This window comes from Pseudophryne corroboree, chromosome 5, assembly GCF_028390025.1.
Source record: "Pseudophryne corroboree isolate aPseCor3 chromosome 5, aPseCor3.hap2, whole genome shotgun sequence".
Lineage (NCBI taxonomy): Eukaryota > Metazoa > Chordata > Amphibia > Anura > Myobatrachidae > Pseudophryne > Pseudophryne corroboree.
The window spans coordinates 678,784,409-678,811,539 of NC_086448.1; the positions used below are offsets into that span (position 1 = coordinate 678,784,409).

The 27,131-nt window shown below is 48.4% G+C and overlaps 1 protein-coding gene across 1 annotated transcript in view; it reads right to left on the reverse strand.

The window, feature by feature from the left end:
• The window catches only part of NSMAF (neutral sphingomyelinase activation associated factor), a 167,109-nt gene that overhangs the window by 40,687 nt on the left and 99,291 nt on the right, over positions 1-27,131 (reverse strand). The window contains exon 22 of the mRNA XM_063923767.1: positions 9,999-10,107. Coding sequence (XP_063779837.1) covers positions 9,999-10,107 — 109 coding nt within the window. The remainder of the gene's footprint in view (positions 1-9,998; positions 10,108-27,131) is intronic.

Below are 27,131 nucleotides of genomic sequence, written 5' to 3' on the forward strand. Positions count from 1 at the left end.
TAATTAAAAGTGGCCTGATTAAAAAACTTACATGAACCACTTCAACTCAAAGTCACTGTTAAGACCCATAGGATGTAAAGTATTGAATTCATAAATGCACTGCATCTCATTTTTGGCTAATAATGTAGTAATGTCCCGATGCCGCGGCCCACATTTCACCACCCTAATGGCTCCAAACCTAACTATCCCTCTTGTGGAGCTCTTGTGGTGCATTTTAAAATGGTTCGACAGAGCATGGGACTCCAAACTTTTCTTAATATTCCTGCAGTGCTCACTTAAACGTGTCTTAAGGGGTCTAGTGGTACGGCCTATGTAATAGAGGTGAAACCTGCATTCGATAAAATAAATAAAATTTTTGACATTGCATGTAATAAAATCCTTAATCCTAACGCTTTTACCATTAATACACACAGACTCAAGTTTTTTGGTCCCATCACTTGGTACTTCTCTACAGCAGATACACCTCAAGGCCGAGGTCTATCAGAACCAGGCTCAGGAATTGAGAGGTAGATTTGAAAGAAGTGGTTATGAGACTATTCGGTTAGATAAAGCAATGGAGGATATAGAGAAAGTTGAATGAGCAGATTTACTGGCAGATAAGCCCTTGAGGGTATCCAATAAAGAGAGATTTGAGTGGGCATTTGTTACTGGGTATAACTCCCAACACAGAGCCCTGGAGAAATCAGTGAGACGTAACTGGAAGATCTTAAAAAAGGATCCTGTTTTGGGGTGTTTATTACCTGCCCACCCAACCTTTATATATAAAAAGGCCCCCAATCTAAAAAATGCTTTGGTGAACAGCTATATACCGCCCAAAAAAAGAGAAGGTAGGGTTTTAACTCAAGGTTTCCACCGGTGTGGAATGTGTATCTGCTGTAGAGAAGTACCAAGTGATGGGACCAAAAAACTTGAGTCTGTGTGTATTAATGGTAAAAGCGTTAGGATTAAGGATTTTATTACATGCAATGTCAAAAATGTTATTTATTTTATCGAATGCAGTTGTCACCTCTATTACCACTAGACCCCTTAAGACACGTTTAAGTGAGCACTGCAGGAATATTAAGAAAAGTTTGGAGTCCCATGCTCTGTCGAACCATTTTAAAATGCACCACAAGAGCTCCACAAGAGGGATAGTTAGGTTTGGAGCCATTAGGGTGGTGAAATGTGGGCCGCGGCATCGGGACATTACTACATTATTAGCCAAAAATGAGATGCAGTGCATTTATGAATTCAATACTTTACATCCTATGGGTCTTAACAGTGACTTTGAGTTGAAGTGGTTCATGTAAGTTTTTTAATCAGGCCACTTTTAATTAGGTTATTTATATATTTATACTGTATTTTAGATTGTATTTTGTGTTTTATTCTTTGCATTTTTTATTATAGAATCATTGTATCTACTTCATTGACTACATATTATTGGGATGTGCACTAGATATTTGTAGTCATTTATAAAAGATTCGTTGATGTGGTAACCATGGCAGCGTCTATTGGTACTTGGACATAACATACTTCCGGGAGAGATGACCCGTGCGGCCGGGACGTGGATATAACATACTTCCGGGAGAGACAATCTGTGCGGCCGGTTACCATGACAACATGACGGAGGACGCCACAGCCGGAAGTGACGTCCCGTCGGCGTCAGGTTACTATAGGAACAGCACCACGATCTCCGGAGGCGGGAGCAAAGGAGGGGAGCCTCCGGTTGCCAAGGGAACCGGCAGCGTGCGTGCGTGCATGACAACAGGTGAAACCTGTTAAAGGATTGTTCGTGATTGGCCATAGGAACATTTAAGAACCGGATGTTGTATGTGCAGCTATCATTCAGCCTTGAAAAAGACCCCAGGAATAGGGGTTGAAACGCGTCGGCGTACTCCATTTGCAGTCAGCCCCTTTGTTGGTCTACATTCCTAAGGACCAGAGGATTTTTCCAGCTCCTACCCGGGTGGACTTTGGAGATTAAAGAACTTGTTTGAGGACTTTTTTGAGTTCTCAAACTCTCTGGTAATTAGTTTGAACACCACCTTGTGGCTGTCACATTTGGATTTTAATACTCTGCACATTTTTAATGTGATTGTCCATACTTCTTGTTTGTGTTTACATGTTATTAAAATTACTGTACTGCACATGTGGTTTCCCTCTCCCCTCTATTTTTCATGCTACCATACTAAGAGGAGGAAGCGAGAGGAGCAAGAATAGGACTTTCACTGCGATTTTAAGGGTTGTATATTTGTCTTTTATGTATACATTATGCATGTAAGTACTTTGAACATTTATTATATGTAGGCGCCCGTTGGCATCCGCAGCCAAAATTTTCCTTTTTTGCTGAGTTATTTACAGTGTTTTGGAGAAACACTGCTCTTGACTGCGGGGACTATAGGCAGCCTTTCCATAAACTGCGCGACACGCAGGACGACTAGACAGATTCTTTGTTTCTTCGGTTTATCTAACATTGCATAAAACGCTTATAGAAGGTATTTCAGTGCTTTATATGGAGCAATGGAAAGCCCCGTACAGTACGTGTTAAACTACAGTCTCCTAGGAAACATGGTGGTCTGGGCCTACCTGATTTACTCTTTTTTACAGATGCGTTTTTTTTCAGATATGCTTCAGACTGGCTACTTGGAAGGACCATATACACGGATTATGCTCTTGACACAGCCATTTGTGCCCTTTACTCCCCTAATACTTTACTTCATACTTCCAAAGCTCAGATTCCCCCAGATATTTTTCGGAACCCTTTATTTGCTGACATATATTTCACCTGGCTGACTGTTAATAAGATTTTATTCACCGGTAAATCTATTTCTCGTAGTCCGTAGTGGATGCTGGGTACTCCGTAAGGACCATGGGGAATAGACGGGCTCCGCAGGAGACTGGGCACTTCTTTAAAGAAAAGATTAGGTACTACATCTGGTATAGACTGGCTCCTCCCTCTATGCCCCTCCTCCAGACCTCAGTTAGGGAAACTGTGCCCGGAAGAGCTGACATTACAAGGAAAGGATTTGGAATCCAGGGTAAGACTCATACCAGCCACACCAATCACACCGTACAACTCGTGATAACTATACCCAGTTAACAGTATAAATAACAACTGAGCCTCATTAAACTGATGGCTCAGAACAAAAAACCCTATAGTTAAGCAATAACTATGTACAAGTATTGCAGAATTCCGCACTTGGGACGGGCTCCCAGCATCCACTACGGACTACGAGAAATAGATTTACCGGTGAGTAAAATCTTATTTTCTCTGACGTCCTAGTGGATGCTGGGTACTCCGTAAGGACCATGGGGATCATACCAAAGCTCCCAAACGGGCGGGAGAGTGCGGATGACTCTGCAGCACCGAATGAGCAAACTCAAGGTCCTCCTCAGCCAGGGTATCAAACTTGTAGAATTTTGCAAACGTGTTTGATCCCGACCAGGTAGCAGCTCGGCAAAGTTGTAAAGCCGAGACCCCTCGGGCAGCCGCCCAAGAAGAGCCCACCTTCCTCGTGGAATGGGCTTTGACTGATTTAGGATGCGGCAGTCCAGCCGCAGAATGTGCAAGTTGAATCGTGCTACAGATCCAGCGAGCAATAGTCTGCTTTGAAGCAGGAGCACCCAGCTTGTTGGGTGCATGCAGGATAAACAGCGAGTCAGTTTTTCTGACTCTAGCCGTCCTGGAAACATAGATTTTCAGGGCCCGGACTACATCCAGTAACTTGGAAGCCTCCAAGTCCCGAGTAGCCGCAGGCACCACAATAGGTTGGTTCAAATGAAACGCCGATACCACCTTAGGGAGAAATTGGGGACGAGTCCTCAATTCTGCCCTGTCCATATGGAAGATCAGATAGGGGCTTTTACATGACAAAGCCGCCAATTCTGACACACGCCTAGCCGAAGCCAAGGCCAAAAGCATGACCACTTTCCACGTGAGATATTTCAACTCCACGGTCTGAAGTGGCTCAAACCAATGCGATTTTAGGAAATCCAACACAACGTTGAGATCCCAAGGTGCCACTGGAGGCACAAAAGGGGGCTGAATATGCAGCACTCCCTTAACAAACGTCTGAACTTCAGGCAGTGAAGCCAGTTCTTTTTGAAAGAAAATAGACAGGGCCGAAATCTGGACTTTAATGGATCACAATTTTAGGCCCATAGTCACTCCTGACTGTAGGAAGTGCAGCAATCGACCCAGCTGAAATTCTTCTGTTGGGGCCTTCATAGCCTCACACCAAGCAACATATTTTCGCCATATGCGGTGATAATGTTTTGCTATCACATCCTTCCTAGCTTTTATCAGCGTAGGAATGACTTCAACCGGAATGCCCTTTTCCATCAGGATCCGGCGTTCAACCGCCATGCCGTCAAACGCAGCTGCGGTAAGTCTTGGAACAGACAGGGCCCCTGCTGTAGCAGGTCCTGTCTGAGAGGCAGAGGCCAAGGGTCCTCTGAGATCATTTCTTGTAGTTCCGGGTACCAAGTCCTTCATGGCCAATCCGGTACGATGAGTATAGTTCTTACTCCTCTCTTTCTTATTATCCTCAGTACCTTTGGTATGAGAGGAAGAGGGGGGAACACATAAACCGACTGGTACACCCACGGTGTCACTAGAGCGTCCACAGCTATCGCCTGAGGGTCCCTTGACCTGGCGCAATATCTTTTTAGCTTTTTGTTCAGGCGGGACACCATCATGTCCACCTGTGGCCTTTCCCAACGATTTACAATCAGCTGGAAGACTTCTGGATGAAGTCCCCACTCTCCCGGGTGGAGGTCGTGCCTGCTGAGGTAGTCTGCTTCCCAGTTGTCCACTCCCGGAATGAACACTGCTGACAGTGCTATCACGTGATTTTCCGCCCATCGGAGAATCCTTGTGGCTTCTGCCATCGCCATCCTGCTTCTTGTGCCGCCCTGTCGGTTTACATGGGCGACCGCCGTGATGTTGTCTGACTGAATCAGCACCGGCTGGTTTTGAAGCAGGGGTTTTGCCTGACTTAGGGCATTGTAAATGGCCCTTAGTTCCAGAATATTTATGTGTAGGGATGCCTCCTGACTCGACCATTGTCCTTGGAAGTTTCTTCCCTGAGTGACTGCCCCCCAACCTCGGAGGCTTGCATCCGTGGTCACCAGGACCCAGTCCTGTATGCCGAATCTGCGGCCCTCGAGAAGATGAGCACTCTGCAGCCACCACAGTAGAGACACCCTGGCCCTCGGGGACAGGGTGATCAGCCAATGCATCTGAAGATGCGATCCGGACCACTTGTCTAACAGATCCCACTAAAAGATCCTTGCATGGAACCTGCCGAATGGAATTGCCTCGTAAGAAGCTACCATCTTTCCCAGGACTCGCGTGCAGTGATGCACCGACAACTGTTTTGGTTTCAGGAGGTCTCTGACCAGAGATGACAACTCCTTGGCCTTCTCCTCCGGGAGAAACACCTTCTTCTGTTCTGTGTCCAGAATCATACCCAGGAACAGCAGACGCGTCGTAGGAACCAGCTGCGACTTTGGGATATTCAGAATCCAGCCGTGCTGTTGTAGCACTTCCTGAGATAGTGCTACTCCGACCAACAACTGCTCCCTGGACCTCGCCTTTATAAGGAGATCGTCCAAGTACGGGATAATTATAACTCCCTTCTTTCGAAGGAGTATCATCATTTCGGCCATTACTTTGGTAAATACCCTCGGTGCCGTGGACAGACCAAACGGCAACGTCTGGAATTGGTAATGGCAGTCCTGTACCACAAAACGGAGGTACACCTGGTGAGGTGGGTAAATGGGGACATGTAGGTAAGCATCCTTGATGTCCAGTGATACCATGTAATCCCCCTCTTCCAGGCTTGCAATAACCGCCCTGAGCGATTCCATTTTGAACTTGAACTTCCTTATATAAGTGTTCAAGGATTTCAAATTTAGAATGGGTCTCACCGAACCGTCTGGTTTCGGTACCACAAACATTGTGGAATAGTAACCCCGTCCCTGTTGAAGGAGGGGAACTTTGATTATCACCTGCTGGAGGTACAGCTTGTGAATTGCTGCCAGTACTACCTCCCTGTCCTGGGGAGTAGCTGGCAAGGCTGATTTGAGGTAACGGCGAGGGGGAGACGTCTCGAACTCCAGCTTGTATCCCTGAGATACCACTTGTAGAACCCAGAGATCCACCTGTGAGCGAACCCACTTGTCGCTGAAGTTCCGGAGATGGGCCCCCACCGCACCTGGCTCCACATGTGGAGCCCCAGCGTCATGCGGTGGACTTAGTGGAAGCAGGGGAGGATTTTTGTTCTTGGGAACTGGCTGTATGGTGCAGCTTTTTCCCTCTACCCCTGCCTCTGGGCAGAAAGGACGCGCCTCTAACCCGCTTGCCTTTCTGAGGCCGAAAGGACTGTACTTGATAATACGGTGCTTTCTTAGGCTGTGAGGGAACCTGAGGTAAAAAAGTCGACTTCCCAGCTGTTGCTGTGGATACGAGGTCCGAAAGACCGTCCCCAAACAATTCCTCACCCTTATAAGGCAAAATTTCCATGTGCCTTTTAGAATCAGCATCACCTGTCCACTGCCGAGTCCATAATACTCTCCGGGCAGAAATGGACATTGCATTAATTCTAGATGCCAGCAGGCAAATGTCCCTCTGTGCAACCCTCATATATAAGACTACGTCTTTAATATGCTCTATGGTTAGCAATATAGTGTCCCTGTCAAGGGAATCAATGTTATCAGACAGGGAATCAGACCACACTGCTGCAGCACTACACATCCATGCTGAAGCAATAGCAGGTCTCAGTATAGTACCTGAGTGTGTATACACAGACTTCAGGATAGCCTCCTGCTTTCTATCTGCAGGCTCCTTTAAGGCGGCCGTATCCTGAGAAGGCAGTGCCACCTTTTTTGATAAGCGTGTGAGCGCCTTGTCCACCTTATGGGATGTCTCCCAGCGCAACCTATCCGTTGGCGGGAAAGGGTACGCCATTAGTAACCGCTTAGAAATTACTAGTTTCTTATCTGGGGAACCCCACGCTTCTTCACACAATTCATTTAACTCATCAGATGGGGGAAAAGTCACTGGCTGCTTTTTCTCCCCAAACATAATACCCTTTTTTGTGGTAACCGGGTTAATGTCAGAAATGTGCAACACATTTTTCATTGCCGTAATCATGCATCGGATGGCCCTAGTGGATTGTACATTTGTCTCATCCTCGTCGACACTGGAGTCAGACTCCGTGTCGACATCTGTGTCTGCCATCGGAGGTAGCGGGCGTTTTTGAGCCCCTGACGGCCTCTGAGATGCCTGGGCAGGCGCGGGCTGAGATGCCGGCTATCCCAAAGCTGCGTCATCGAACCTTTTATGCAAGGAGTTGGCACTGTCGGTTAATACCTTCCACATATCCATCCACTCAGGTGTCGACCCCGCAGGGGGCGACATCACACTTATCGGCACCTGCTCCACCTCCACGTAAGCGTCCTCATCAAACATGTCGACACAGCCGTACCGACACACCGCACACACACACACAGGGAATGCTCTGACTGAGGACAGGACCCCACAAAGTCCTTTGGGGAGACAGAGAGAGTATGCCAGCACACACCAGAGCGCTATATAACAGAGGGATATACACTATACACAAAGTGAATTTTCCCCCTATAGCTGCTTATATCACAATTTGCGCCTAAATTTATGTTTCCCCCCTTTCTTTTTTACCCTTTCTGTAGTGTATACTGCAGGGGAGAGCCTGGGGAGCGTCCTTCCAGCGGAGCTGTGAAGAGAAAATGGCGCTGGCTGTGCTGAGGAAGATAGCCCCGCCCCTTCAGCGGCGGGCTTCTTCCGCTCTTTATAACGTTAATGGCGGGGGTTTCTGCACATATACAGTGTTATACACTGTATTATGTGCTTTTTTGTGCCAAAAGGTATACTAATTGCAGCCCAGGGCGCCCCCCCCCCAGCGCCTTGCACCCACCAGTGACCGGAGCGTGTGGTGTGCTGTGGGAACAATGGCGCACAGCTGCAGTGCTGTGCGCTACCTTATTGAAGACCGGAGTCTTCAGCCGCCGATTTTCTCCGGTTTCTTCAGTCTTCTGGCTCTGCAAGGGGGACGGCGGCGCGGCTCTGGGAACGGACGATCGAGGTCGGGCCCTGTGTTCGATCCCTCTGGAGCTAATGGTGTCCAGTAGCCTAGAAGCACAAGCTAGCTGCAAGCAGGTAGGTTTGCTTCTCTCCCCTAAGCCCCACGTAGCAGTGAGTCTGTTGCCAGCAGATCTCACTGAAAATAAAAAACCTAACAAATACTTTTCTTTATAGTGAACTCAGGAGAGCCCACTAAGTGCATCCAGCTCAGGCCGGGCACAGATTCTAACTGAAATCTGGAGGAGGGGCATAGAGGGAGGAGCCAGTGCACACCAGATGTAGTACCTAATATTTTCTTTAAAGAAGTGCCCAGTCTCCTGCGGAGCCCGTCTATTCCCCATGGTCCTTACGGAGTACCCAGCATCCACTAGGACGTCAGAGAAAAGTTGCTCAACAGACACCCTGGTCGTACCAAATGCATCTCCCTATGAGGAAATCCCTTAATCACCCCCGTTATGGAAAATCCTGCCCTGCCAACGGTATACTTACTACATCTGATTTGTTTGACCCTGGGGGAAAAATGTACACATTTCCCATCCTACGAGACAAGTTTGGATAATCACAGACATCCCTATTTCCATACCTCCAGATAAGGCATTATTTATCTAACCTGGCAGTTTTAGAGCCGTTGCCAACAGTTCCAGATTTTATAGATCAGTTGTTGAATTCCTTAACTCACACCACCTATCGGACACGTTTTCTTTATTTACCCCTCCTAGAACTTCGCACGCAGGATGTACAGAAATTGGTGGTCGACTTCTGGTCCAAGGATGTACCGTCTATCCAATTGAGTGATGATATTTTCCAGCATTATGATAAAACTAAGGCTCTGGGTTCCCCTTTATTGCAGGAAGTGCACACTAAGATGGTACATAGAGCATAAATAACGCAGATACAGCGCACTCATTATATAGCTGAGGCGCAAAAGTGCTGTTTGAAATGTTCCACGACCATTGCAACTTTTATACATTATATTTGGGACTGTGGGAAAATGAAATTATTTTGGAACAAGGTCCTGGCCTATGCTAATGATCTATTTTCCCTTTCTCAAGCTTTGGACCCACTTCCCTGCATATTTGCAAATTTCCGACCCTGGATGGCCAGAGGTGTTGATGGAAAGGTGATTCCCTTTCACACTGTTTAAGTAACGGTGGCAAAGAAAATCATTATGCATCACTGGATTACGACATCTTCACCCTCTTTACTAGAAGTAAAAAATATGCTCCTCAACCTATTATATTTTGAGAGACATTCCACACTTCCTGACGTAGAGAAGGTGGTTGTCCCTTTTTACCGTAAATGGGGACCATATATAGAAAAACTTGACAATGTCACTTGTTCTAATATATTTACAATATTTGAATCCACCGATTGGTGGTTATTACGAAAATTATTGACTTCTGATTGAGACTGGGTCAATATCCCACTATTCACAACATTACTAGACTCTGTTGAATTGGTATTCTTTGGGGGGACTCTCTCGGATCATCCCTCATCCCCCCTTCCCCCAACCTTCTGCCCCTGTTATCTATGTGTGTTTTAGTCTCTGATTACGTGTATATCACTTTATTTTCTCTATTGTACAGTGTTTGCTTAAAAAGTGCCTCTTCTGTTTGCAATGTTTTTGTACATTTGACACTAGGGCTTACTAATCTTTATGATTTGCAATGTTATTGATTGTTCCTGGTCATTGCTAAGCACTGTATTATGTTATGCTCATTGTCCTTGCTGAAAATCTCAATAAATTTATGTTAAAAAAAAAAAACTACTATTCTGCTTCTGTTTGCATTATTAGCCTTTTTAATTGAGTACACATAAGAGGTACTGTACAAGAAATAATAGCCAGTGTTCTCCTAGTCTCAGTAAAGCTGGAATTGACATTATTATTTTTACTCACTCTTTGTGGATCTTGTACCCGCTCTCTACCTGGAATTTGGTTATGTTGCTCCAGGCAAGGGTCTTACTTTCTTCTGTTAGGTCTTCAAACGAATCCTCGCTGGGGGATACTGAACAAACCAAATGTATAATAAACAGCAAACACATGGAGATATGAAATTAATGATAAAGACCTTGGAATTAATCCTCCCAATAGCAAAATACATTGATCACAGAGTTATGAAGCTTATGCAAGTAAATACTGTAACAGATAACTAAAGTTTTGGGGGTAGTGCATTTATTAAAAGGGGGTTTGTGAAAGCCACCATTTCTCTGCATGTTTAAGCCAAAAATGTAACAATCACCTTAAAAGCTAAAGATAGCTTTAGACTATTTCATATCTAAATAAAGCTCAATAAACCTTCATCAAGAATACGGAACACATTTTTGCAAATACTATACATGACTGTTCTTTAAGTCTTTATTTTTAAAAAATACATAAAATCGATTTTCCCATTTTGTTTCCAGACTGAAAACAACAAACTACAGTACATTTGAAACCAGTCAGGTTTTTACAAAAATGAGAGGAGATGGTCTAGAAAATAAAACAGGACAGCTTAGTACAGAACCTTCTGCGCGCACACCTTGCCATTTCACGCTGGGCCAGTTCTATATAATATTTGTATATTTCTATTTTCTCTCCTCCACACCATTTATGATTTTATGATTATACCTCAGTTCAAATTTATTTCTCTAGCATCCATAAGGGAAATTGGGGGAATCTAGTACGATGGGGTATAGACGGGGTCCAAAGCAGTTTACATTTCTTCACACTCTGGAAGCTCCAGAGAGTTTTCTTCAGTTTTAAAAAAAAATCTTTGTTATTTTTGGTATGCTGTTTGGGCAACAGCATATCTGCACCGTAGGAGTTAGTGGAGGGTGGGGTGAGGCGGTCACCGGCCTTGCGAGGTGTCAGAGCCGCTTCCCCGATGCAGGGCTACTGTCCTGAGAGGTTGTTGTACAGCAGGGCACTGCACCTTTACGGTCACAATCACGGCATGCCGCACACCCCTAACAATGGCCTGAAGGTGACATCAGTGGTGAGTACAAACCACGGTTCATGGTGCGGGAGAACGCGGACGCGGCATACAGGACCCTCCTGGGTGGACCCGCTATAGCCCCCTATGTACACTGGCACGCGGTTGTGAAAACAGGTAATTATATTATGTTTTACACCAAAAGGAGACATTTGCCAGTATACAGTATAGTTACGTAGTCAGTGAGGTTGAAAAGAGGCAAAATGGCCATCGGGTTCAACCTGTATTCTGTGTTAATCTGTTCATATTATAATGCGCCTGCTGGAGTAATGGTTTAGTACTAATGGACAGCTATAAATCTTACCACTCCCAGATAATTTAATGTCAATATTTTAAATGCTATAGCCCTGGATACTTTTTCCAGTTAGAAATTTGTCCAATCCGTTTTTAAATGCATTTACAGAGTCTGCCATTATTACCTTCTCCGGCAGGGAGTTCCAAATCTTTATTGCCCTTACCGTGAAGAACCCTTTCCTACGTTGTGTATGGAATTTTCTCTCCTCTAGCCTCAGCGAGTGCCCACGCGTCCTATACAGAGTTCTTTTAATAAACAAATCCACTGTTAGCTCCTTGTAATGACCCTTTACATATTTGAAGATATTAATAATGTCTCCTCTTAGTCCTCCAACACTTCATACAAATATAGGGGTGTGAGCAGCTATTATACTTGTAAATAGAGTCCTCATAAGAAATAAACACTGGTGTTTCACTGAGTCACAGTATAAAGTTACAGCCTGCAGTCTCCCTGAGTCTGCTAGGCTTGGTGTGCTGGTCATTTTCTCTGGGTCTCCTACTCACATACCAATCAATGGCAGGCTTGCTTGTACAGTGTCTGTGTGTTGTGTGTGAGAGTTTGTCTCCTGTGAATATGGTAAACACCATTTATGCATATGCAGATCCCCCCCCCCCTTCTCATGAACAATGCTGCAAGTCCTCACAGGCTTGTGAGGAGGCTGTGGGGGAGGTACAGCAGCCATCCTGGTTAAACTTTCTGGATGGCGGACATGTTCTCTCATACTCTGCAGATAGTCATGAGACACAGCGACTGCAGCAGTCTGTATAGCAGACCTGGTTGCAAGAGGAAGTGGACAGACCCCTCTCCCTAGGTCAGGGCCACATACACGTGGGCTGCCTGACTTACTCTCAGTAACTGATGAAGAGGGATAGAAGGAAGCGGAGGAGATGGACACAATTGAGGATTCATCTCCTGCACAAGGGTTTGAGCCCCTCATAATTGCTATCAGGGATGTGTTAAAACTCCCTCTAGAAGACGATGCAGTAAAGCAGTCGTTTTTCTCCTGGCAGAAAAAGGTTAGCGTCACTTTCTCTAATTCTAAGGAATCAGATGCAGAGGCGGAACTACCGCCAGTGCAACCAGTGCGTTGCACTGGGGCCCTCCACTGTCCAGGGGCCCAAAGCATGTAATGAGTCAAACTGACTCTTTACATGCCGCTATGTGCTGCGGGCAACCGCTGCCAGCAGCACACAGCCGCCCGGAGAGGAGCGCAGCGGACACGGTGGGAAGGAGGAGGAGGGAGGTGGAGGAGGGAGCCGCAGCAGCGCTGTGTTATTGGTTGAGGCGCTGCTGCTGCTGATGTCCCTCTGCTTCACTTTAAGGCTGTCTTCCGCCGCTGTGAAGCGCATCCCAGCATTCACAGCGGCGGAGGACAGCCTATTGTGAAGGACTGGGACAGCAGCAGCAGCGCCTCCACCAATAACACAGCGCTGCTCCGGCTCCCTCCCTCACCTCCCTCCTCCTCCTTCTCTCCTGCCCGGGAATCGTGATCTCTGCCAGAAGCTGCACCGAGGAGCTCGAGCCAGCGGAGACAGTAAGTATAATTCATTCATTCTCTCTTTCTTTCCAAAAAGGGGGACTGTCTGCCGTAATGTGTAACAATGGAACGCTGTCTGCCGTAATGTGTAACAAGGGAACGCTGTCTGCCGTAATGTGTAACTAGGGGGAATCTGCCTGCCGTCATGTGTAACTAGGGGGAATCTGCCTGCCGTCATGTGTAACTAGGGGGAATCTGCCTGCCGTCATGTGTAACTAGGGGGAATCTGCCTGCCGTCATGTGTAACTAGGGGGAATCTGCCTGCCGTCATGTGTAACAAGGGCACGCTGCCTGCCGTCATGTGTAACAAGGGCACGCTGCCTGCCGTCATGTGTAACAAGGGCACGCTGCCTGCCGTCATGTGTAACAAGGGCACGCTGCCTGCCGTCATGTGTAACAAGGGCACGCTGCCTGCCGTCATGTGTAACAAGGGCACGCTGCCTGCCGTCATGTGTAACAAGGGCACGCTGCCTGCCGTCATGTGTAACAAGGGCACGCTGCCTGCCGTCATGTGTAACAAGGGCACGCTGCCTGCCGTCATGTGTAACAAGGGCACGCTGCCTGCCGTCATGTGTAACAAGGGCACGCTGTCTGCCGTCATGTGTAACAAGGGCACGCTGCCTGCCGTCATGTGTAACAAGGGCACGCTGTCTGCCGTCATGTGTAACAAGGGCACGCTGTCTGCCGTCATGTGTAACAAGGGCACGCTGTCTGCCGTCATGTGTAACAAGGGCACGCTGTCTGCCGTCATGTGTAACAAGGGCACGCTGTCTGCCGTCATGTGTAACAAGGGCACGCTGTCTGCCGTCATGTGTAAAAAGAGGACGCTGTCTGCTGTAATGTGTAACAAGGGCACGCCAATCTGCCGTAATGTGTAAAAAGGGCACGCCGTCTGCCGTAATGTGTAACAAGGGCACGCCGTCTGCCGTAATGTGTAACAAGGGCACGCCGTCTGCCGTAATGTGTAACAAGGGCACGCTGTCTGCCGTAATGTGTAACAAGGGCACGCTGTCTGCCGTAATGTGTAACAAGGGCACGCTGTCTGCCGTAATGTGTAACAAGGGCACGCTGTCTGCCGTAATGTGTAACAAGGGCACGCTGTCTGCCGTAATGTGTAACAAGGGCACGCTGTCTGCCGTAATGTGAAACAAGGGCCCGCTTTCTGCCATAATGTGTAAAAAGAGTACGCTGTCTGCCGCCATGTGTAAAAAGGGGATGCTGTCTGCCGTAATGTGTAAAAAGGGGAATCTGTCCGCCGTAAGGTGTAAAAGGGTCTCTACCTGGTGTAGTGGTGCTACTGTGCGGCGTAATTTGAATAATGGAGACTACTTGCACCGTTTTATGAATTGGTATTATTTTGTGGCCACACCTCGTCCCCACGAAGCCATGCCCCTATGTATTTTTGTGCGCGCCTACCCCTGTTTTGCATGCAGGGGTGGGGCTTCGATGCCGTTTCTTGCACACAGTGCTAAAATGTCTGGTTACGGCACTGTTGCTAGGTATCCATTTCTCTGGCCCTGAGCAGGTCCCCCTCGTCAGATCCTCTCCAGGGGTGAGGAGGTGGACTTAAATGAGATGAGGGGGAGGGGGGGGGAAGCGTTTTGTCGCACCTTGGCCCACTGCTCGCTAGTTCCGTCACTGATTAGATGATATGTTTAAAGTTGACCTAGAAAAATCCTGATAAAATAATTCCAGGTAGACAGACGCTTCTTAACACTTTCCCATTTTCTCCTGAAGGCAGGAAAAACTGTGAAGATCCCCCGGCAGTTGACGTCTCTGTATCACGCCTGTTTAAAGAGGTGATGTCCCTGGCTCCTCGGCTTTGAAGGACCCCGGGATAAGAAAACTGGAAGACTACACTGAAGTCTATTCCACAGCAGCTGGTATATCACAAAGACCTGTGATAGCTGGTTGCTGGTTGACACATGTCATTCACACTTGGGCGGTCCAGTTCAAGAGGGCCTCGCGGGGGTTATGTCTCTGGGGAGTGTGGTTACTCTAGTCACACACATTCAGGATACTGCACGCGTCCTGTGCAACTCTATTAAAGAGATAGGTGCGTGCTATTAATGTGAGTATTACTACCATGGCAGTGTCGGCGCGCAGAGCTTTATGGCTGTGCCAGTGGATAGCGGACGCAGATTCCAAGCGTAGTGTGGTGTCTCTCCCTTTCTCAGGGGAGTGGCTATTCGGGGTTGAGTTGGTTTCATGGATTTCCAAAGCTACTGCAGGGAATTCCACGTTTCTCCCCTCTGGGGCCCCACCGGCTAGGCGTTCCTACCTTGGGCCATCTACTCAGTCCTTTCAGACCGCTATGTTTCAATCTTGAACAGGAGGCACCTCAAACGCTGCACGAGGCACCAGAGGTAAGTAAAAAAAGCCAGCAGCTGCAGGTTTCTAGGAACAAAGCACCAGTTTAGCTTCCACTAAGTCCTCAGCATGACCGTGCCGCCCACCCCGAGGGGATCTCGTGGTGGGAGCTCGGTTGCGTCACTTCAACCGCATCAGGGAAAGTTCCTGCCAGGATACCTGGGTATGGGACCTCATTTCTCAGGGCTACAAACTGGAGTTCAACGGTGTTCTTCCCCACCGATTTTTCAAATCAAGCTTAACAGCTTTGGAGGATACGCGTGTTACGCTATAACAGGCCATCTTAAAATTGGTCCAGTCCCGAGTCATTGTTCCAGTGCCACTGCAACAACAGGACAAGGGTTATTACTACAACCTGTTAGTGGTACCAAAACCAGGTGGTTCGGTAAGACCCATTTTGAATCTGAGATCCTTGAACCCTTACTAGAGGTTTTCGGGTTCAAGATGGAATCCTTGCGAGCAGTGATTGCGGGTCTGGAAGAAGGGGAGTTCATGATCTCCCTTGATATCAGGGACGCCTATCTCCATATCCCGATTTGGCCACCTCATCAGGCGTACCTGAGGTTTGCCCTGCTGAACGATCACTACCAGTTCCAGGCACTACTGTTCGGCCTGTCTACAGCTCCGAGGGTATTCACGGAGATGATGTTCCAACTCCGGCTCCTGGGGTCAATATTGTCCCTTACCTGGATGATCTCTTGATAAAAGCGAGATCCAAGGAGCTTTTATTGCTCCATATAGACCGCACTATCCAACTTCTGTCACACTATGGGTGGATCCTCAATTTACAGAAGTCCCACCTGGAGCCAACTCAGCGGCTCCTGTTCCTGGGAATGTTGCTGAATATTGTGACCAGAAAGTGTTCCTCCCAGAAGACAAATGTCCACATGGTTTTCTGGCCTACTCGAATATCCATCTTTGCATAAGAGTGTTGGGGAAGATGGTTGCCTCGTACAAGGCGATCCAGTATGGAAGGTTCCATGCCAGAACATTTCAATTGGATCTCCTGAGCAAGTGGTCCAGATCACATCTTCAGATGCACCGGATAATATGGCTGTCACCTCAGGCCAGGATTTCCCTCCTGTGGTGGCTGCAGTCCTCCAACCTACTGGAAGGCTGAAGTTTCGGGATTCTGGATTGGATCCTCCTCACAACGGATGCGAGTCTGAGAGGATGGGGAGCTGTAACCCAGGGGGCTTAGTTCCAGGGCAGGTTGTCAGCACACGAAGCGCTCCTTCCGATCAACATTCTGGAACTTCAGGCGATCTACAATGATCTGATTCAGGCCTCTCCTCTGCTCAGGGATCACGTGATCCAAGTACAGTCTGACAACGCCAAATATACTCCTCTGGGCAGAAAGAAATGCAAGAGCACTGTCCACAATCTTCATTCCGGGAGTAGACAACTGGGAAGTGGACTTCCTGAGGCATCACGATCTCCACACTGGAGAGTGGGGGCTTCACCATCAGGTGTTTCAGCAAATCATCAACCGGTGGGGCTGCCCACAAATAGACATGATGGCTTCTCAACTCAACAAGCAGCTTTGTTGGTATTGCTAACGAACCAGGGACCCTCAGGCGAGGGCAGTGGATGCACTGACGTCACCTTGGCCTTACCGGCTGGTCTACCTGTTTCCTCCGATTCCATTGCTCTCACGGGTGCTCAAGCGAGTCAGGAATCAAGGAGTCCAGGCAATTCTGATTGCCCCGGATTTGCTTCGGATGGCATGGTACACGGATCTTCTGGACATGTCCGTGGAAGACCCTTGGCCTCTGCCATTGAGAAGAGATCTTCAACAAGGTCCTTTCGTCTACCCGGACTTACGGTGGCTTCATTTGACGGCATGAAGGTTGAGCGGAACATCCTAGCTCATAAAGGCCTTTCCAAAAATGTTATTGCTACCATAGTTCAGGCCCGGAAACCTGTGACGTCAAAACACTATCATCATATTGGGAGAAGATAGGTCTCTTGGTGCGAGGACCGCACGTATCCGCCTGTAGAGTTCCACGTGGGACGTTTCCTGCAGGCTGGTGTGGATAAGGGCTTACGTTTGGGTCCCATTAAGGTCCAGATTTCAGCTCTCTCAATTTCTTAAGAAAGAAATTGGCAGTATTGCCATAAGTTCAGACCTTCTTGCAAGGGGTCCTTCACATTCAACCTCCTTTTGTGCCGCCCACGGCACCCTGGGATTTGAATGTACTGTTGGAATTTCTACAGTCCTCCTGGTTTGAACCTCTGATGATGGTAGAGGACAAGTACCTCACGTGGAAGACTGTGATGTTATTGGCCCTGACTTCTGCTAGGAGTGTCTCAGAATTGGGGGCCTTATCGTGTAAAAGCACTTACTTGGGCCCTCATTCCGAGTTGATCGCTCGGTAATTTTCTTCGCATCGCAGTGAAATTCCGCTTAGTACGCATGCGCAATATTCGCACTGCGACTGCGCCAAGTAATTTTACAATGAAGATAGTATTTTTACTCACGGCTTTTTCTTCGCTCTGGCGAACGTAGTGTGATTGACAGGAAATGGGTGTTACTGGGCGGAAACACAGCGTTTTCGGGGCGTGTGGATAAAAACGCTACCGTTTCCGGAAAAAACGCAGGAGTGGCCGGAGAAACGGGGGAGTGTCTGGGCGAACGCTGGGTGTGTTTATGACGTCAAACCAGGAACGACAAGCACTGAACTGAACGCAGATGCCGAGTAAGTCTGAAGCTACTCTGAAACTGCTAAGTAGTTTGTAATCGCAATATTGCGAATACATCGGTCGCAATTTTAAGAAGCTAAGATACACTCCCAGTAGGCGTAGGCTTAGCGTGAGCAACTCTGCTAAATTCGCCTTGCGAGCGATCAACTCAGAATGAGGGCCTTGGTCTTTTATGAGGATAGAGCGGAGTTCAGGACTAGGCAGCAGTTCCTGCCGTAGGTCGTCCCTGCGTTCCACTTGAATCAACCTATTGTGGTTCCGTCAAGTTTTGGCACTTCTGCTCCTCTGGAGGCATTGAATGCGGTGCGAGCCTTGAAGATCTATGTCAAGAGAACGGCTCGGATCAGAAAGACCGATTCCTTGTTTGTGCTTTATGATGCACAGAAAAAGCTTTGTCCTGCTTCAAAGCAGTCCACTGCTCGTTGGCTTAGGCTTACTATCCAACAGGCCTATGTGTTGGCAGCCTTACCTGTTCCACAGTCTCTGAAAGCCCACTCTACAAGATCAGTGGGGTCTTACTGGGCGGCTGCTCATGGAATCTCGGCCTTGCAACTATGCCGAGCTGCTACCTTGTCAGGCAAGAACACCTTTGTGAAGTTCTACAGGTTTGATACCCTGGCCAAAGAGAATTCCCAGTTTGGACAGGAGGTGCTGCAGACGTCTCCACACATTCACGCCCGTTCTGGAAGCATTGGGACGTCCCCATCGTACTAGATTCCACCAATATCCCTTATGGATGCTAGAGAAAAATAAGATTTTACTCACCGGTAAATCTATTTCTCGTAGTCCGTAGTGGATGCTGGGAACTCCGTAAGGACCATGGGGAATAGCGGCTCCGCAGGAGACTGGGCACAACTAAAGAAAGCTTTAGGACTACCTGGTGTGCACTGGCTCCTCCCACTATGACCCTCCTCCAGACCTCAGTTAGGATACTGTGCCCGGAAGAGCTGACACAATAAGGAAGGATTTTGAATCCCGGGTAAGACTCATACCAGCCACACCAATCACACCGTATAACTCGTGATACTATACCCAGTTAACAGTATGAAACATAACTGAGCCACTCAACAGATGGCTCATAACAATAACCCTTTAGTTAGGCAATAACTATATACAAGTATTGCAGACAATCCGCACTTGGGATGGGCGCCCAGCATTCACTACGGACTACGAGAAATAGATTTACCGGTGAGTAAAATCTTATTTTCTCTGACGTCCTAGTGGATGCTGGGAACTACGTAAGGACCATGGGGATTATACCAAAGCTCCCAAACGGGCGGGAGAGTGCGGATCACTCTGCAGCACCGAATGAGAGAACTCAAGGTCCTCCTCAGCCAGGGTATCAAATTTGTAAAATTTTGCAAACGTGTTTGACCCTGACCAAGTAGCAGCTCGGCAAAGTTGTAAAGCCGAGACCCCTCGGGCAGCCGCCCAAGAAGAGCCCACCTTCCTCGTGGAATGGGCTTTCACTGATTTAGGATGCGGCAGTCCAGCCGCAGAATGCGCAAGCTGAATTGTGCTACAAATCCAGCGAGCAATCGTCTGCTTCGAAGCAGGAGTACCCAGCTTGTTGGGTGCATACAGGATAAATAGCGAGTCAGTTTTCCTGACTCCAGCCGTCCTGGAAACCTTACATTTTCAAGGCCCTGACTACGTCCAGTAACTTGGAATCCTCCAAGTCCCTAGTAGCCGCAGGCACTACGATAGGTTGGTTCAAGTGAAACGCTGATACCACCTTAGGGAGAAACTGGGGACGAGTCCTCAATTCTGCCCTATCCATATGGAAAATCAGATAAGGGCTTTTACATGACAAAGCCGCCAATTCTGACACACGCCTGGCCGAAGCCAAGGCCAAAAGCATGACCACTTTCCTCGTGAGATATTTTAGATCAGCGGTTTTAAGTGGCTCGAACCAATGTGACTTTAGGAAACTCAACACCACGTTGAGATCCCAAGGTGCCACTGGAGACACAAAAGGAGGCTGAATATGCAGCACTCCCTTAACAAAAGTCTGAACTTCAGGCAGTGAAGCCAGTTCTTTTCGGAAGAAAATGTACAGAGCCGAAATCTGGACCTTAATAGAAGCCAATTTTAGGCCCATAGTCACTCCTGACTGTAGGAAGTGCAGAAATCAACCCAGTTGAAATTCTTCTGTTGGGGCCTTCCTGGCCTCACACCAAGCAACATATTTTCACCATATGCGGTGATAATGTTGTGCGGTCACATCTTTCCTAGCACCAATCAGCGTAGGAATGACTTCCTCCAGGATGTCTTTTTCCTTTAGGATCCGGTGTTCAACCGCCATGCCGTCAAACGCAGCCGTGGTAAGTCTTGGAACAGACAGGGCCCCTGCTGCAGCAGGTCCTGTCTGAGCGGCAGAGACCATGGGTCCTCTGAGATCATTTCTTGAAGTTATGGGTACCAAGCTCTTCTTGGCCAATCTGGAACCACGAGTATAGTTCTTACTCCTCTCCTTCTTATTATTCTCAGTACCTTGGGTATGAGAGGCAGAGGAGGGAACACATACACCGACTGGTACACCCACGGTGTCACCAGAGCGTCCCCAGCTATCGCCTGAGGGTCCCTTGACCTGGCGCAATATCTTTTTAGCTTTTTGTTGAGGCGGGACGCCATCATGTACACCTGTGGCCTTTCCCAATGGTGTACAATCATTTGGAAGACTTCTGGATGAAGTCCCCACTCTCCCGGGTGGAGGTCGTGTCTGCTGAGAAAATCTGCTTCCCAGTTGTCCACTCCGGGAATGAACACTGCTGACAGTGCTAACACATGATTTTCCGCCCATCGGAGAATCCTTGTGGCTTCTGCCATCGCCATCCTGCTTCTTGTGCCGCCCTGTTGGTTTACATGGGCGACCGCCGTGATGTTGTCTGACTGAATCAGTACCGGCTGGTTTTGAAGCAGGGGTCTTGCTTGACTTAGGGCATTGTAAATGGCCCTCAGTTCCAGAATGTTTATGTGTAGGGAAATCTCCTGATTCGACCATAGTCCCTGGAAGTTTTTTCCCTGTGTGACTGCCCCCCAGCCTCGAAGGCTGGCATCCGTGGTCACCAGAACCCAGTCCTGTATGCCGAATCTGCGGCCCTCTCGAAGATGAGCACCCTGCAGTCACCACGGCAGAGATACCCTGGTCCTTGGAGACAGGGTTATCAGCCGATGCATCTGAAGATGCGATCCGGACCACTTGTCCAACAGGTCCCACTGAAAAGCTCTTGCATGGAACCTGCCGAATGGCATTGCTTCGTAGGAAGCTACCATTTTTCCCAGGACTCGCGTGCAGTGATGCACCGACACCTGTTTTGATTTCAGGAGGCCTCTGACTAGAGATGACAGCTCCTCGGCTTTCTCCTCCAGGAGAAACCCTTTTTTCTGGTCTGTGTCCAGAACCATCCCCAGGAACAGTAGACGTGTCGTAGGAACCAGCTGTGCTGTTGTAGCACTTCCCGAGATAGTGCTACCCCGACCAATAACTGCTCCTTGGACCTCGCCTTTATCAGGAGATCGTCCAAGTATGGGATAATTAAAAACTCCCTTTTTTCGTAGGAGTATCATCATTTCGGCCATTACCTTGGTAAATACTCTCGGTGCCGTGGACAGACCGAACGGCAACGTCTGGAATTGGTAATGACAAACCTGTACCACAAAACTGAGGTACTCCTGGTGAGGATGGTAAATGGGGACATACAGGTAAGCATCCTTGATGTCCAGAGATACCATGTAATCTCCCTCGTCCAGGCTTGCAATAACCGCCCTGAGCAATTTAATTTTTAACTTGAACCTTCGTATATAAGTGTTCAAGGATTTCAATTTTAGAATGGGTTTCACCGAACCGTCTGGTTTCGGTACCACAACATTGTGGAATAGTAACCCCGGCCTTGTTGAAGGAGGGGTACCTTGATTTTCACCTGCTGGAAGTACAGCTTGCTGATTTGAGGTAACGGCGAGAGGGAGTCGCCTCGAACTCCAGCTTGTATCCCTGTGATACTACATGCAGAACCCAGGGATCCACCTGTGAGCGAGCCCACTGGACGCTTAAGTTCTCGAGACGCGCCCCCCACTGCACCTGGCTACACCTGTGGAACCCCCGCGTCATGCGGTGGACTCAGAGGAAGCGGGGGAAGAATTTTGATCCTGGGAACTGGCTGACTGGTGCAGCTTTTTCCCTCTTCCCTTGTCTCTGTGCAGAAAGGAAGCGCCTTTGACCCGCTTTCTTTTCTGAAGCCGAAAGGACTGTACCTGATATTACAGTGCTTTCTTAGGCTGTGAGGAAACCGGAGGTAAAAAAATTTTCTTCCCAGCTGTTGCTGTGGATACGAGGTCCCAGAGACCATCCCCAAACAATTCCTCACTCTTATAAGGCAGAATCTCTATGTGCCTTTTAAAGTCAGCATCACCTGTCCAGTGCCGGGTCTCTAATACCGTCCTGGCAGAATGGACATTGCATTAATTCTGGATGCCAGCCGGCAAAATATCCCTCATATATAAGACGACGTCTTTAATATGCTCTTATGTTAGCAAAATAGTATCCCTGTCTGACAGGGTCACAGACTTTTCACGCTGCAGCAGCACTATCCATGCTGAGGCAATTGCAGGTCTCAGTCTAGTATAGGGGTGGGCAACATGCGGCCCGCGGACCGATCCTGCCTGGCCCGCTGTGCCCCACCAGAGTGCAATGACAAGAGGCCCGACAGGCCGCTTGTCATTGCACTGCTCGCAGACGCGGCGCAGCTGAGGAAATCCCGGTCACGTCACATGGTCAGCTGACCGGGATTTCCTCTATCTCATGCGCTGGGCGTCACGGGGGCGGTGCTGGGCGGGCACTGCAGAGTGGGACTCGGAGCAGAACGAAGCGGCCAGTGGGGAGCACAAGCGGAGGCCAGTGGGGAGAAGAAACGGCGGCCAGCGGGGAGAAGCAGCATCAGCAGCAGCGCGGACCATCACTGACAGTGGGGATCGTCACTGACAAATAGGTAAACCACCTGGATAAAGCTAAAGCTGCCCTATAAGTTATGGGGAGGGGAGTTAAAAACGGTTGTATGGGTTTAGGGGAGTGGGGGAGGGGAAGGACTGCTATATAGGTTTAGGGGAGGGTGGGGAAAGGGGGGTAGGGACTGTCTGCTGTAATGTGTAAAAACGGGGGCCCTGTCTGCCGTAATGTGTAAAAACGGGGGCGCTGTCTGCCGTAATGTGTAAAAACGGGGGCGCTGTCTGCCGTAATGTATAAAAACGGGGGCGCTGTCTGCCGTAATTATAAAAACGGGGGCGCTGTCTGCCGTAATTATAAAAACGGGGGTGCTGTCTGCCGTAATGTGTAAAAACGGGGGGTGCTGTCTGCCGTAATGTGTAAAAACGGGGGCTGCTGTCTGCCGTAATGTATAAAAGTGGGGGCGCTGTCTGCCGTAATGTATAAAAGCGGGGGCGCTGTCTGCCGTAATGTATAAAAGCGGGGGCGCTGTCTGCCGTAATGTATAAAAACGGGGGTGCTGTCTGCCGTAATGTGTAAAAACGGGGGGTGCTGTCTGCCGTAATGTATAAAAGCGGGGGCGCTGTCTGCCGTAATGTATAAAAGCGGGGGCGCTGTCTGCCGTAATGTATAAAAGCGGGGGCGCTGTCTGCCGTAATTATAAAAATGGGGGTGCTGTCTATCGTAATCTGTAAAAAGGGGACGCTGTCTGTCGTAATGTGTAAAAAGGGGGACACTGTCTGCCATAATGTGTAAAAAGGGATCTCTTTTTGAGTATTTTGTGTGTGGCCCTCGAATATTCGCTGGAAGTGTTAAGCGGCCCCCCAGCTGAAATAATTGCCCACCCCTGGTCTAGTACCTGAGTGTGTAAATACAGACTTCAGGATAGCCTCCTGCTTTTTATCAACAGGTACCTTCAAAGTGGCCGTATCCTAAGACGGCAGTGCCACCTTTTTTGACAAACGTGTGAGCGCCTTATCCACCCTAAAGGATATCTCCCAGCGTAAACTATCCTCTGGCGGGAAAGGGTACGCCATCAGTAACTTTTTAGAAATTACCAGTTTCTTATCGGGGGAACCCACGCTTTTTCACACACTTCATTCACTCATCTGATGGGGGAACAAAACACTGCCTGCTTTTCCTCCCCAAACATAAAACCCTTTTTTAGTGGTACTTGGGTTCATGTCAGAAATGTGTAACACATTTTTTATTGCCGGGATCATGCAACGGATGTTCCTAGTGGATTGTGTATATGTCTCAACCTCGTCGACACTGGAGTCAGACTCCGTGTCGACATCTGTGTCTGCCATCTGAGGGAGCGGGCGTTTTTGAGCCCCTGATGGCCTTTGAGACGCCTGGGCAGGCGCAGGCTGAGAAGCCGGCTGTCCCACAGCTGTTACGTCATCCAGCCTTTTATGTAAGGAGTTGACACTGTCGGTTAATACCTTCCACCTATCCATCCACTCTGGTGTCGGCCCCACAGGGGCGACATCACATTTATCGGCATCTGCTCCGCCTCCACATAAGCCTCCTCATCAAACATGTCGACACAGCCGTACCGACACACCGCACACACACAGGGAATGCTCTGACTGAGGACAGGACCCCACAAAGCCCTTTGGGGAGACAGAGAGAGAGTATGCCAGCACACACCAGAGCGCTATATAATGTAGGGATTAACACTATAACTGAGTGAATTTTCCCCAATAGCTGCTTGTATAAACAATATTGCGCCTAAATTTAGTGCCCCCCTCTCTTTTTAACCCTTTGAGCCTGAAAACTACAGGGGAGAGCCTGGGGAGCTGTCTTCCAGCTGCACTGTGAAGAGAAAATGGCGCCAGTGTGCTGAGGGAGATAGCCCCGCCCCTTTTTCGGCTGACTTTTCTCCCGCTTTTTTATGGATTCTGGCAGGGGTATTTATCACATATATAGCCTCTGGGACTATATATTGTGATTATTTTGCCAGCCAAGGTCTTAATATTGCTGCTCAGGGCGCCCCCCCCAGCGCCCTGCACCCATCAGTGACCGGAGTGTGAGGTGTGCATGAGGAGCAATGGCGCACAGCTGCAGTGCTGTGCGCTACCTTGGTGAAGACTGAAGTCTTCTGCCGCCGATTTTCCGGAACACTTCTAGCTTCTGGCTCTGTAAGGGGGCCGGCGGCGCGGCTCCGGGACCGAACATCAAGGCCGGTTCCTGTGGTCGATCCCTCTGGAGCTAATGGTGTCCAGTAGCCTAAGAAGCCCAAGCTACCACCAGTTAGGTAGGTTCGCTTCTTCTCCCCTTAGTCCCTCGCTGCAGTGAGTCTGTTGCCAGCAGATCTCACTGTAAAATAAAAAACCTAAATATACTTTCTTTCTAGGAGCTCAGGAGAGCCCCTAGTGTGCATCCAGCTCAGCCGGGCACAAGATTCTAACTGAGGTCTGGAGGAGGGTCATAGTGGGAGGAGCCAGTGCACACCAGGTAGTCCTAAAGCTTTCTTTAGTTGTGCCCAGTCTCCTGCGGAGCCGCTATTCCCCATGGTCCTTACGGAGTTCCCAGCATCCACTAGGACGTCAGAGAAATAGGATTTTGGTACTTACCAGGTAAATCCTTTTCTTTGAATCCATAGGGGGCACTGGAGTACTCTTGGAATATGGACGGCTTCCGCAGGAACAGGGCACTGAATAAATTAAAATTTTGACTACTCCTCCCCTCCATATCCCAGAGTACCTCAGTGTTTTTTACTGAGCCGAACAGGAGCTATAGAGAGGTTGACAAAGGAGAATTACATATAACATAACGGACAACAATAAAGTTGACACATAACGTTACTGACAACTATACAGTTGACACTATAACCGATAGCACTTGATAATTTTAACCAGTCGGTGAGAGTGTGTTACCATAAGATCCCCTGAACTTACCACAAGCCAGGTAAAACTGCTCTGGGTGGGCGTCCAGTGCCCCCTATGGATTCAAAGAAAAGGATTTACCTGGTAAGTACCAAAATCCTATTTTCTTTTTCATCCACTAGGGGTCACTGGAGTACTCTTGGGATGTACCAAAGTTTCCCCCGTGGGAGGGAGAGCTGTTTGGCACCTGTAACACTAGGCGGCCAAAGCTAGATGCTGATGCCGCAAAAGTATCAAAACTTGTAAAGCGCACAAATGTGTGCACTGAAGACCATGTAGCCGCACAGCAAAGCTGTGTCGTAGAAGCTCCACGACCAGCTGCCCATGAAGTTCCCACAGAACGTGTGGAATGAGCTGTTACTGATGTAGGCGGCTGTAACCTAGCATGAAGGTAAGCCTGACGTATGGTCAGTTTTATCCATCTGGATAAGGTCTACTTAGAAGCTGGCCAACCCATCTTGGCAGCATCATAGAGAACAAACAACGTATCCGTCTTACGAACTGTAGACGTTCGGGATACCTAAACGCATAGTGCGCGTACCACATCCAAAGTTCCAGAATCTCCTGTTAACACAGGAACTACTATTGGTTAATTGATGTGAAAAGATGACACTACTTTTGGTAAGAAAAGCGGAATTCGTCCGAAGTTCCGCTCTGTCATCATGAAACACCAAATACGGTGGCTTGCATGACAAGGCACCCAAATCTGAAACACGCCTTGCCGAAGCTACGGCTAGAAGAAATTTTTTTTCCAAGTGAGAAACTTAATATCCACTTGTTGTAAGGGTTCAAAATATGAAGACTGTAAGAAATCTAAAACCAGATTCAAGTCCCATGGCGCTATAGGTGGAAATAATGGAGGCTGTACTCTGAGGACACCTTGCAGAAAGGTGTGTACAGACGGCAATAGAGCCAATCGTCTTTGAAAGTAAATTGACAAAGCAGATACCTGCACCTTTAGTGTAGATAAACGCAGTCCTCCATCTAACCCCGTCTGTAGAAATAACAAAAGACAGGATAACTTGAAAAATGATGTCGGAAACTTGCGAGCTTCACACCAACCTTTATAGGCACGCCAAATTCTGTAATAATGAGCTGCCGTAACTGGCTTCCTAGCTCGTAACATGGTTGGTATAACCGAATCTGGAATGCCCTCTCTTCTTAAGAGGGCGATCTCAACAGCCACCCCGTCAAACGCAGCCGCGCTAACTCGGGGTAAAGGAACGGACCCTGTTGTAACAGGTCCGGCCATAGTGGAGCGGCCAAAGATTGTCTGCGAGT